The sequence below is a fragment of the Microtus pennsylvanicus genome, chromosome 11, assembly GCF_037038515.1.
Source record: "Microtus pennsylvanicus isolate mMicPen1 chromosome 11, mMicPen1.hap1, whole genome shotgun sequence".
Classification (NCBI taxonomy): domain Eukaryota; kingdom Metazoa; phylum Chordata; class Mammalia; order Rodentia; family Cricetidae; genus Microtus; species Microtus pennsylvanicus.
This window is the reverse complement of record NC_134589.1, coordinates 69,846,237-69,859,137: the sequence shown is the minus strand read 5'-3', so window position 1 is coordinate 69,859,137 and position 12,901 is coordinate 69,846,237. Positions and strand designations below refer to the sequence as shown.

Here is a 12,901-nt window from a genome sequence, read left to right as displayed (position 1 = left end):
GTTCAAGGAAAGTCAGGGCTGTTACACAGAGAAACCCTGTCTTTAAAGGAAAAAAGAAAAAAGTCCTGTGTGATAATAAACACCTATAATCCTAGCATTTGGGAAGTGAAGGCAAAAAGGTTGCTATCCTTGGCTACATAGGGAGGTTGAGGCTAGCTTGGGCTACATGAGAACCTATCTCAGAAATAAACAAACATAAAAGGTTCCATCCCGGACAGAGGCTGAATTAGTTCTTAAATAGCAGAAGAATTCCCTGACCTTGCCTTACCCACTAGAACATTCTAAACCAGCCTCTTTTCATATGAACCTAGCAACTCCTCCCCCAAATCTCCGGTTCCACTTAAAATGTTAAATGCCGGCTCATATCTCCTAAGTGTTAAGTGGCTGCTGATATTGTGGTTCCAAGACAAGTTGGGCTCGAACACCAGGTCACAGAGTCCATCTTTCTTCTTAGCCAGCACATCTTGCTCCTAGCTGGGACTTCGTGAGCCTGGCTGGCTGACAGAGCGGTTGAGGCAGCACTGGAAGTAAAAATGTCACTACATTTAAAGGGGGTATAAAGGGGAGCTCTGAGTTTGCCTGGGTCAGAGGCTGCTTTAATGGCAGTGACTCCGTGGCCCTGGAAATCCCACTCTCTCCGCATTATGGATGTGTCTGCCTCTGATTCCTCTTGGCGGATTCTCGGGCCCAGATAAATCCCTATGCATCCATTCAAACAGTACACTGACAGTCAGCCGGAGCCAAAATTAACCTTCCGAAGGAATTCTTCTCAGCTGAGCCATTTTTCTTCTGACTTGTGCTTCCCTTGACTATCCCCACCCTGCATCAGCACCCTTCACAATCTGGGCTCCTCTGTGTGTGCAGCATCAGTTTAAGCCAAAGAAAAGGCAGGCCAACAAAACTGTGTCGGCTTTTGGCCACAAGCGCACTTCCTGGTGGCATCTCCCTGAGGCCCCTCAGAAGCAGCTTGTGCAAAGTTGTAGAAATGCAAAATGCAGGGGCTAAGGCGTGGTTTGGTTCTGGCTCCCTTGTTAAAATATTAAACGGGTTGAACAAACAGGAATTCTTTAGCTACCACTGCAGAGGGAGGCGGATGTCCATGTGTGGGACCCTGTCTCTAATGTTAGTGGCCTTGAACAGACCTAACCTGAGCTGGGGGACAGAGAAACCATCAGTAGCCATACCTGTTCCCCATATTGCTAGCTTCCAGAGCTTTCTTAGCTCAGCCTGACCCAGTAGGAGCGAGGATGAACTGAGTACCTACTGCATCCCTCATGGAAGGGACATTTCAGTCCCTCGTTTGGTCATAGTGGTTGTGACACATCCTTCCAGCCCTAAATGACCACATGTTCTCTGTCCTGTGCCAGGACTGACATGGAGGTGACACTTATGGGTACAGTGCCTTGATGGCTCTGAGGAAGGACCCTGTCTCCTCCCCATGGCTCTGATGGGAGAAAGTAGCTGTCCATCTGACCTACCAGAGCCCTGGCATCGCCCCCCTGAAACAACACACTATTGTTGGCAGCGTTAGTACTCTGCAAACCACCAGAGAACAGCAGGGGGTTATGGCCGGAAAGAGTTATAAGCATTGCCATATGGTTTTCTGCCAAAACTCTGATTATTAATGGCTTATTAATTACCACAGGGGCAATCAGGACGAGATGGCTACCCGGTAATTGACATTTTTTTGTTGTTTTCTCTCTGCCTCCTCCTCTTAATCCGGCGCTCTCCTCCTGAACCTTGACTGAGCTGTCTCACTCGAGCTTCCTGCTACACTCCTCAGCTGCTGGGCTGGTCCCTTCTATAGAAAGATCAGCGTACACTCTGGGCAGACCCTAACCTCACAGCCTCCCTGAGATGCCTCCCAGGCAAAGCAAAGAGGCTTCCAAAACGCAGCTCTCCTTCCAGTCCAGTGTATCTGCTGAGCCTGGGGTCTGACCCTGGCTGGCTTGGGCATACCCTCCTAGGAGACATAACTAGACCTCTTCCTGGTGGCAGGGACTCCCTGGGGTCTGACCACTCAGAATCAGGGAGCTGATTAGCTCCAGTTTGGCACTTATGGTATGAAAATTGGATTGATGTCCCTATCCAGAACAAATGAGTACCATATCAATGACAAGGAGTTGAGGTACCATGCTGCTGCCATCGGGGCCTTAAGGAAGATGACAGTAACTTCCAGAAGGACTGATGCCCTGGAAGACACAGGGACCAAGTCAGGTGTGGCGATACATGGCTGAGGCAGGAGGACTCACATGAGTTTGAGGCCAGCCTGATCTACATAGTAAGATTTTGCTTCATCAAAAAAGGAGTGAGGCCTGTAGAACAGAGCTCAGGGTGTCTGTCAGAGGCAAGGGTTTATTCTCTGCCTTCAGGTAGGAGGATTCAAGGAGGGTAATGCCAGCTAGTTAAGAAATCCGTCTAGAGTCAGAGCTGGCTAGCAATGGCGATGTGGTCCCCAGCCCTGCAGGGCACGCCTCCTGGAAGGCTGAGGAAAGCAGCCCATCCTTGAGTATCAGGGAGACCTGGGCTTGATTCTAAACCTACAGCTCCATAGCTTGCTGAAGGTGCACACCCTCTCTGAGCCTCCGTTTCCTCCTCTGGGAATGAGACCGTTAAGGCCTCAAACACAGTGGGAGATGAAATGTGACCAAGAGGTAACAATTCTGCACCAAGGACAAAACAAGTCGTATATAGCTCTCTAGGATGTGATAATCTTGTGCCCAAAGCAACACTGTGCTAGGTTCAGGCCCCTTTTGAGTCTCCCAAAGGGTGGCTGCGGCAGCTTCCCCAGCAGGCATCTGACCTCTCAGACTAAAGCTCTGCCTGAAACGTGACATCCCCAGAGCACACCGGGGTCAGATCCTGCCGGGTCCCAGAACCTCTTTCTCACTAGGAAGGAGTCGAGCCCCCACTCTGACTCCTGCATGCAGCAGCAGCAATCTTGGGGAACCACAGGCTTTTGCAGGGTTATGTCCCCAGTTAAATTCTTACTAGCTGGGAAGGACTAGAATCCTTCTAGCAAGAACCTCTAGGTCCTAGGAGACTTGGAAAACGTACCCACCCTTCTCGAGGTTTCTCTTTAGGATACAGATTCTCTTCTGTGACACGCATCGCATCCCACCAAGCCCACTGTCTACTGAAATATATCATATTTTTTTTAAAAAATAGTACCTGGTCCCTCCCACTTCCCAACCATCCTGGCCAAGAACAACATGCAGCAGAATCTTGCTGTCCCCTTCCACACCCGCACACCCCTGCCCAGTCATGACCTCAGAGCAGATACGGAGCTGCAGCCCCCTGCCATGGCCAGCTGTGTGCGAGAGCATCTTAACACACTACCCTGGAAGAACCAGATCCCAAACTCCAAGTCCCATTCCCAGCGATGCTTTGCTTTGATGCCATTGCAAAAATCCCAAAGCATACTCTCCAAAGTTGAGCCTCTCTGCACATACAAGGCCCAAAGGAGAGTGGGAAGTCTCCACTGTGTACTGTGAACATACACTGGCCCGGGAGCCTTCTCCTCTGGCTGAGAACATCGGAGCCATTGGCTGGTGATGGCTGCCAGGGCGTCTGCCCCTGTAAAGGCCTCTTCACTCTGCGCCATCCCTGCTTTCTTCCCAGGTCTCGGGGAGGGAGGAGATGGCAGGAAGCCAAGTGTGGGGTTAAGCAGCAAGTTTGAATCCATCTCTGCTGCCACTGGCTAGCTGAGAAGCCTGTAGTAGGAGACCCCACCCCTAAAACTGCCTGAACCTCGGACTCCTTCCTGTCAGTAGAGATCGTCCCCTTTCCTCAGGAAGCTGGGTTTCTGGCGAAAGGAGATTCACAAGGAGCACTCATGACACGCGGGTCACAGCAAACCAATGTCGTCTAATGGGCCATCAAAGGCACTGTGGGAATTAAATATGAAACGTAGCGTATGACAGATACCTGGCTTAAAGCCTGGCCCACAGAGGGGATCTGTGAGTTCTGGCATGGGGGCAGAAGTAAAGATTCGTGTGCCAGGAACTCAGGGGTCCCTATGTCCTGATGCAGGTAGTTCTCTGAGGAGGTCAGTGAAGGCCCAGCAGGCCTGAAGCTACCACCCTGAGTTCATGCAACCGCTCCTCAGGTCACCCAGACAAGCTGGGTCCAGTGAGCGATGAGGGGACCCAAAAAGTCCTCTAGAGAGCTGACGTCACAGCCCATGATCACTCTTTGCCAGCTGGTATATGGACCCCCATTTCGACGTTTTACTACCTGAGCTGGCCCACTGCTGAACTTGGGGCGTTCCTGTCACCAATGCTGGGTGCACACCTGCTCACCAAGCTGTGTGCCCTAAAGCACTTGGTTCTGGTCCTAACATGGGTTGTTTCCTGAGACCTATGTGGGGAGGGGGTACCCACTGCCGGAGAGAAAGCAGTCCCAGCAAAGGAGAAGCTAGATGTCGTGGGCTACTTCTACCCGTGACGTTGGGGTTCAGTTCCTTCTCTCGGCCTATGGAAAGCAGAAGTGCTTCAGCCAGGCCCACAGCCCATGCTCAGTGATCAGTGGCTCCCATGGGGTCAGCACGGCTGCCCCGTGTTACATGTGGTACATATGCTGGAATAGAGCACTATTGTTCATGACAATGAACAATTACAAGTTTAGATAATTTGGATGTGGTGCTAGGGGACTGAACCCAGGGCTTCATGCATAACAGGCAACTACTATACCACTGAGCCATAGCCTCACCCCAACATAGAGCTCATGCATGCACACATGCTAGCACAGGTTCGCTTGCCCAGCATGAACATGTAGAGACCGGAGATGGATTTCCGTGGTCTTCCCCATCAATCTTACCCACTCCCACCCCCAAAGAAAACTTTTTTTTTTGAGATAGGATCTCTCAATGAACCCAGAGCGTGCCATTTGGGCTGGATTGTCCGGCCAGGAAACTCCAGGGATTTTCTGTCTCTTACCCCCGCCCTCCAGGCGCCCAGGGCTGGCGGTATCAATGCATGCCACCATGTCTGACTTTCACCTGGGCGTTGAGGATCCAAACCCAGGTCTTCTTGCTGGGTGAGGCTGGAGTTCAGTTGGTTGTGTGCTCCCCTAGCACCCATAAACCTCTGGGTTCAATGCCTCACACCCCATAAAACCTGGAGTGTTGACATGCACCTATAATCCCCACACTTGGGAAGTGGAGGCAGGAGGATCAGTGGTTCAAAGTTGTCTTTAGCTACATATTGAAGTTGAGGTCAGCCTAAGCTACGTGAAACCCTGACTCAAAATAAGTAAACATGCCAGGTGGTGGTGGTACATGCCTTTAATCCCAGTACTTGGGAGGCAGAGACAGGCAGATCTCTGTGAGTTCGAGGCCAGCCTGGTCTACAAGAGCTAGTTCCAGGACAGGCTCCAAAGCTACAGAGAAACCCTGTCTTTAAAAACCAAAAAACATAAAATAAAATAAATAAACATGGTCTAAAGAGATGGCTCAGCAGTTACAAGCACTTGTTCTCGCCAAGAGCCCAGGTTTGGTGCCCAGCACCTATGGTGACTCACAACCATGCAACGCCAGTTCCAGGAGAACCAATGCCCTCTTCTGACCCCCACAGGCATCAGACACCCATACATACAGGCAGACAAAACACTCACGCACACAAAATAAAGCAAACCTAAAGAGCAATTTAAAGACATAAATATTTTTTAAAATGGGAAAGAAGGGCCAGCGAGATGCTCAGGGCTATAGGCACTTGCCGTGCAAACCTGACAGCCAGAGTTCAGTTCCCAGAATCCACGCAAAAGGTGGAATGAGAAAGCAACTCCACAAAGCTGTCCCCAGACCTCCACATACACACTGTGGTGTGCGTGCCTACACACATACGCACCAACAAGTAAATAAATACAATAATGATAATGCAATAAAAACATTTAATGAAGAAAAATGAGGAAATCTGCTCAGCGTATACCTAGGCATTTGGCTAGAAACCCAATGTTGAGATTGGTCAGTTTTAGAATGTTTTGCTGCCAAATTTTAGTGTTGGTATTTTTTGTTTGTTTGTTTGTTTTTGTTTGAGGGCATCTTAGAGACCCTGTTCATTTTGTTGACAAATTTCAGGAGGGGGGAAATTTTTCTTCTTCCCATTGACTCTCAGGGGGAAGAAAGAACAAGAAAAGATGGAGCTGTGGAGGCCCTGGCCTGGGCTTCTTTCATTCATCCCTCTGCCCGCCCCACCCCCCAGCCGAAACCAGGTCCATATGCACCGCCAGTAGGAGTGGCTGAGGGCCAGGGGGCAGCAGGGGCCACCCACATCTGTGAGGCAGGTTATAGACTCAAGGGGGTCAGAGCTGACAGGGCTCCCGGGGTCACTGTCTTCGTGCCCTTCCTGAACAGAGGCTGTCTGTCCCTCGTGCCCCCAAGGGCTTGTTAACAGAACCTTATGGTTGCAATAAATGCATGTCATGTCTGTTGTAAAACATTTGGGAAATAGAGAAAGGCACCAAAAAAAAAAAGAAAAAAGAAAGAAAGAAAAGCAATCATCCTTCCTCCTACCACCCACAGACAATAAATCTCACTATTTTCTTGTTGTTCTAGCGTTTTTTTATACGCAACTTTGTTCCCATGCTTCCACTATAAAACAAGGCTATAGGGACATGCTTTGCTCTGTCACTGGATATATCAGGAGACACTCCCACATCATTAAAAACTCTTCCAGTATGTAATGGTTACAAAGTATCTGATCACATGTAAAATTTTATTTAGTCAATCTCCGAGTTCTATTATTAATATGGATAATTTTTCATCCTTACACTCAACATCCTGGGAGTAAGTGAAGTCTTATTTCTGTGATTATCTCCATAGAATGAATGCCTAGAAGTTGAATTGTTGCACCAAAGGATTTGCACATGTTTAAGGCTTTTGATGTGCGTTGCCAAATTGCCCTCTGGGAGGCTGCACTCATTTACATTCCCACCAACAGCGCACAAATGTCGCCTGTTTCTCCAAACTCTGGCCAACTGTGGGTATTATCATACTTTTAATTTATTTCAATATGATAAGTTTTTAAATATATGCCTATATGTATGTGTCTTGTTTTAATTTAGGGTGTATTTTCATGAGACATAGTCTTAAAAAAGAGGTAGCCTGTTTGTTAAAGTTTGTGTTGTGCTGCCACTTAGTGGTGAAGACTAGAATTGCAGGTATAGAGTTTAAAAATGAAAGGAGCAGACAGGGACAAGCAGTCTTTACTGATCAACAGCGGGGAGTTCTAAGCACCGGGCATTGTGAATTATCAATGGTGGCTGCAGAACCCCAGTCATGGCATTCCAGCCTTTGGGGAATGGATCAGCTTTCACATGTTTAAGTCTCTTTGGCATCTCATTAGTAGAAGACTTGATATCAGGCCTTGTGCTATGTACACAGGGAAGGCGCAAAGGCAAATCAGACCCAGTCACAGTCTTTAGACAGCTGGGGGTAGGAGAGAGAGATCATCGGGTACAATGGAGTCATCCTGAAATTGTTTCTCACATCCCTTTCTTCCTCTCAAAGATATGCAAGAAAATTACTTGTCTGTCACACAGTCTATCCTGCCTCCACCTCTCACCCTTTGAACAGAAGACATAAGACTGTGCCTTCTAGTTGCTATAAGCAAATCTTGATTTTTCGTCTTTAGAGTTTTCATGTTCTTCACTCTCAGTGTTGAGCTTTCATGGCTTCCTGGCTTCCCGCTTACCTTCTGGAGGCAGTGTGAACAGTCCTAAAAACAGTGGAATGTACCAGAAAAAAGAATAGAGGAGGGTGTGGTGAGGGTGCTGGGAGGAGATAACAGAGGTAGCTGTGTGATTTGGATCAATTAATCCAGAAGGACAGAATGTCATTTGGGCTGAGACTTCAATGACAAGACGCAGAGCTCTATGAATACTCTCAGAGAAGGGGACAGGTCATGGCATTTACAGCCAGCTTCATGAAGCTCCACCTGAGGCCAGGATGGGAGGAGTAAGTAGCAGGGAGGTGGCGGAAGAGGAAGAAGTGTCCAGAGGATGGAGAGATGTCTCAGCAGTTAATGGCTGCTCTTGAAAAGGACCTGGGTTCCGTCCCCAACATCCTTATCAGGGGGCTCACAACCCCCTATAACTCCAGTTTCGAGACATCTGATGTCTTCTTCCACAGGCTCATAACATGGTGTCACCTAAACTCATGCAGGCACGTGTACATATACTCAGATAAAAAAGCTTTAAGGAGGAGGAGTGGTGGTGGTGTCCGGAGCCTGCGTGCAGAACCTTGTAGACTGGATGGAGAGGCTCTTTAAGGCAGCGGGAAACAAAGGGACAAAGAAATTTCACTCTGTTTCCAGAAAACACTTGTTCCCAGAGACGGCTACCAAGAGTCTAAGATCGCCCCCCTCCCCAGTCCCATGCCTCCTGAACTGGCAGTGCATCCTCAAAGCCATCAGAGTCCCCGGAAGCAGCCTTAACCTCTGGCCCCCACGTGTGTGCACACACATGTATACAAACAAAAGGGAGGGATGGAGGGGGAGCTTGTGTAGCTCACAGTTCTGCAGGCTCCAAGTCTAAGATTGGGCTAGGGCCTTGGTTCTGCTCATCTTCCAGACTCACTGTGGCAAGCATCGGGGGCCTGGATCCCAGATCTCTGGATCCTGCCAGGGCCTTGCTGCTCCTCCCTCTTTACCATCTCTGTTCTCTCTCACCCTGCTTAGAAGTCAGCCCAGTCTGCACACCACACCACTCCCAGACACTGACTTCTCTCAGGTTACTTTGCTCCTACACAGCTCATGCCCCTGTGCACAGAAGGGAAGCCAAGGCCTTCATCTTCTACACCTTCTGTCTGAGGGATGGCCTCCCATGCTGAGCAAGCACAGGTGCTGTGCACACAGAAAAAAAGGCCCGAGAGAGCAGGCCACACAGTGTGGTCCTCTGTGTCCAGAGACAGGGAATGTGAGCAACAGATTGGGAAAGGAGAGGGATTGCTGGGTGTAACCCAACTCAGCCAGCTCCTGCACCCGCCTTCCAGTGGAGACTGGTGCACTGCCAGTCCCTGTGTAATTCTGGGCAGGTCTGAGTGGGTTAGGCATCTCCAGTCCAGAATCTGAAATGCCCCAATCAGAAGCTTGTAATGTCAACAGCATGCCACAAGTGGAAAATCCCACACGCAACCTGTGACAGCCACAGCATAAGTACAGGGCCGGGGAGATGGCTCAGCAGTCAAAATGCTTGACTCAAGAGCATGAGAACCAGAGTTCAGACCCCCAGAACCCACTGAAATGCCAGGTATGTGTGAGAGCATATGATAGGCCAGCTGTAGGCCTCACTTCAGAGGGTAGAGACAGGCTCATCAGGACCAGCCAAGCTGGCCGCTCTGGGGTTTGCTTAAGAGACTGCCTCAGGAAGTGAAGTGGAAGGGTGGTTTAGAACAATAGGTTCCTGATGTCAGACACACACACACAGTATACTGGAAACATTGCATCCAGTCCCCTTCAGGAGCATAGCACTATGGCACACACCTCTAATCCCAGTGCTTGGGAGGCTGAAGCAGGACAATCAAAAATCTGAGGGCAGCCTGGGCTACACAGAGAATTCCAGGCCAGCTTAGGCTATGAATCTCTATCTCAAAACACCAAAAACTAAATTATAAAAATAAAATGAGATTCTTTTGGACTCAGTGTATAAAGCATATATGAGCTGTGTGCTAATTTCACACTTAAGAATCAGTCTGCATCCCAAGCTATCTCATCATGTGCATGCAAATAATCTACGTAGCCCAGGCTGGCCTAGAATTTCCAGCACAGCCAAGATGACCTTGAACTCTAGTCTTCCTGTCTCCTTTGTCTAAGTGATAGCATTATAGACATTTGCCACTGAGCCCAGCAGGATGTGTGTGTATGCGTGTATTTGACTGAATTTAGATTTTTTTTCTTTTTTTTTTTTTTTTGGTTTTTCGAGACAGGGTTTCTCTGTGGCTTTGGAGCCTGTCCTGGAACTAGCTCTGTAGACCAGGCTGGCCTCGAACTCACAGAGATCCGCCTGCCTCTGCCTCCTGAGTGCTGGGATTAAAGGCGTGTGCCACCACCGCCCGGCTCTGAATTTAGATTTTAATTGCACACTGGGCGAACAGTCTTCCACTGAGTGTACCTGCAGCCTCCCGCAGCACTTCTGATGAGCAGCATTTGGAAGAGGGTCTCCCTTATTTCCTCCACCACATATTTTAAAGGTGTCCCCACCTCAGGGCAGAGGTAGGAGGAAGAAGACCTCACTAGGAGGAGACCCCAGTGGTTTACTGACAAAGATAGAATTGAGAAGTGAGGCTCAGTCTAGGTGAAAAACCTCAGGTTAGGATCTGGGGCCAGCAAGACGACTCAGCAGCTAAGGTGCCACCAGGCCTGACCGCCTGAGTTCCGTCGCCAGGACCCACGTGGTGGAAGGAGAGAATTGACTCCTGGGAGTTGTCCTCTGACCTCCACACAGGCACCATGGCGCGCTCACCCACGCAACACCCAATAAATAAATTCAATAAAAAGGTTTAATGAGGAATCAGATTATCACAGGGCATGGGGCAAGTCTCACTAGAAACAGAAACCCTCATGCAGGCATCTCCCGGGACTCAGCACCTCCCACAGCCCTCGCCTGGCTAAACTCACAGTGCCCAGGGAAGCAGGACCTGCAAAGTCTCCAACATCAGTCACGGGGCATCAACAACCGAGGTCCCAGAGGACAGTGTGAGCTCGAGGCTGAAATGCGGTCTGCGAGGCAGGGCCCCGGCCTGGGACCAATTTCAAAATGAATAACTCAGTTGGACTGTTTGGAATTAATCAAGCGAACAAAAAGGAACCACGAACGCCACAAACTCATATGCTTTCTTACACTCCCCTAGTTCAAAAACAGCTTTGATTGTAAAAATGTAATTAGTTAAATGATTCATCTGTAATACCCCCAAATTCATGTGCTTTTTTAAATTTTAACATCCTCTGGCTCATTCGCATCTGACCCCTGCGGGGCGGCTCCCAGCCCCCTAGATGCTGGGCAGAGTGAGGAGGGGTGAAAGCAGACTTCCTGAGTCCCCCATAATGGTCCCCAGATTGGAACCTCAAAGGCAGAGCCAGCTGGGCCTGCAGAAGAGGGCCTCCATCCTGGCTTCCTCCCCAGCCCTCTTCACTGAGGTGAACAAAACAGGTACCTCAGGAGTCCCGCCATTGCCTGGGGCTAGCGCTGTCTAGGTCTAGCTCTCCCTTCCTCAGTTTCCCTTGAATGCCCCAGGTGAGGCAGTCAAGGAAAGGGAGATGAACACAGCCAGCCAGGAGGCTCCTGTGTTCAGGTCCCAGGGGCCACGGGGCCTCCTGACCACAGGTCACTGCCGGAGAGGAAATAGCCCTGTGAGAGTCCAGGCCCCAGGCAGAGGAGGGTGCCTCCTCACTTGGCTGGCTGCCAGTATATCGTCATGGAGTGGTACCCGAAGGCTGGTGGCTGCTTGGCATCCTCCTCACTTCACACACTCACATGCCTACTGCATGGAGGAGCAGGTTCACAGGCATGAACTAGGCCAGTGACCCATGTTCGTGTCTCCCCAATAAAGACTGGAGTGGAGACAGGTGTGGGGTAGGAAGCTCTTCCTGCAAGCTCCCATGACTTGAGAAAGCGTGAGCCTTAGGTCCCCATAGACTGTGACCTCGGGCGTATCCCGACCCCTCTGAGAAATATTCCCAGAATCCCTAGTAGCAGCTAGGCGATCCAAGTAGTTAACTCCTGGAAGCCCCAGGGCTGGCCATTCACACTGAGTCCAGTGAATGACAGTTCCTGTCACTCTATGGTCACCCAGTCCAACAACGGGGAACCCCTGAGGCTAGCAGAGCTTTGCATGGGTAAGCATCCTAAAAGCAGGGTGTCCTGACTGGCCTCCCAAGCTGTGACACCAGGACAGGAACTGGCTAGAACCAGCAGAGAGCAGATCAAGGTCGCCCTCTAGTGCTCATAGATCAGACACCAGTGCTGGTGGGGAAACTGGATTATTTATTTGTTCACGGACCCGCTGTCATTGTATCAGAAACATTGTTCAACAAATGTTTACTGTGTTCTCAGCTCAGGGCTCTGGCATTTCAGATGCAGTAGCAAGAAATACAAGAACTACATCCCAGGCTCCTCACCTCTGGGGAGCCTATGACTAATCAAGAGAAAGAGCCACAATTCACGTAAGCTCCAGATTCACAGTTAGTCTGTTTGGTGCCTAAAGGGTTGGAGATAGCTGTGAGTACCTGTAAGGCCACAGCAGGGAGCCAGGGCTGCTGCCTGAGGGAAGGAAGACGTGACATAAGAACAAAAAGTCTAGAGGGGGACTGGGAATGGAGCTCACTTAGTAGTTGGCCTAACATAAACCAAGCCTTGGGTTTGATTCCTGCGCCACATAAAAACCAGGCATGATGGTGCCCACCAACAATCCCAGCACTCAAGAGATAGAGGAAAGAGGATCAAGAGTTCAAGGTCATCCTTGCCTACGTGATGAGTTCAAAGCAAGCCTGAGCTGTGTGAGACCCTCTCTCCAAACAGTGACTAATGAATGCCTTTAGTCCCAGCACGGAGTAGACAGATCTCTGAGTCTGAGGCCCAGCCTAGCCTACACAGTGAGTCCCAGGTCAGTGAGACTCTGTCTCAAAGAAAAAGAGAGACCAAAGCAAAGCAAAAACCAGATGGGTGCCGGCAAATGGGGACGTGCAGTGCCCCACCCCCACCCCTTCTCTCCCCCAACCCTCCACAGGGCCAGGAGGAGGAGGAGGAAGCAGCTGTGGCAGCTAGCCTCATTGAGGGGTCAACTGTTTTCTTCCTCTGACTTCCAAGTCCCTGGGGAGCCACCCCACCCATTCCACTCCCCTATCCCAAAGAAGGACATGGGCATCCGAGAAAAATGGCAGGGACACAGCCAGCAGGGCATCCTCTG

The 12,901-nt window shown here is 50.0% G+C and overlaps 1 protein-coding gene across 2 annotated transcripts in view; it reads left to right on the top strand.

The window, feature by feature from the left end:
* The window catches only part of Col23a1 (collagen type XXIII alpha 1 chain), a 285,085-nt gene that overhangs the window by 230,038 nt on the left and 42,146 nt on the right, over positions 1-12,901 (top strand). For both annotated transcript variants that reach the window (XM_075992728.1, XM_075992729.1), the window contains one exon: positions 1,646-1,672. In XM_075992728.1, coding sequence (XP_075848843.1) covers positions 1,646-1,672 — 27 coding nt within the window. The remainder of the gene's footprint in view (positions 1-1,645; positions 1,673-12,901) is intronic.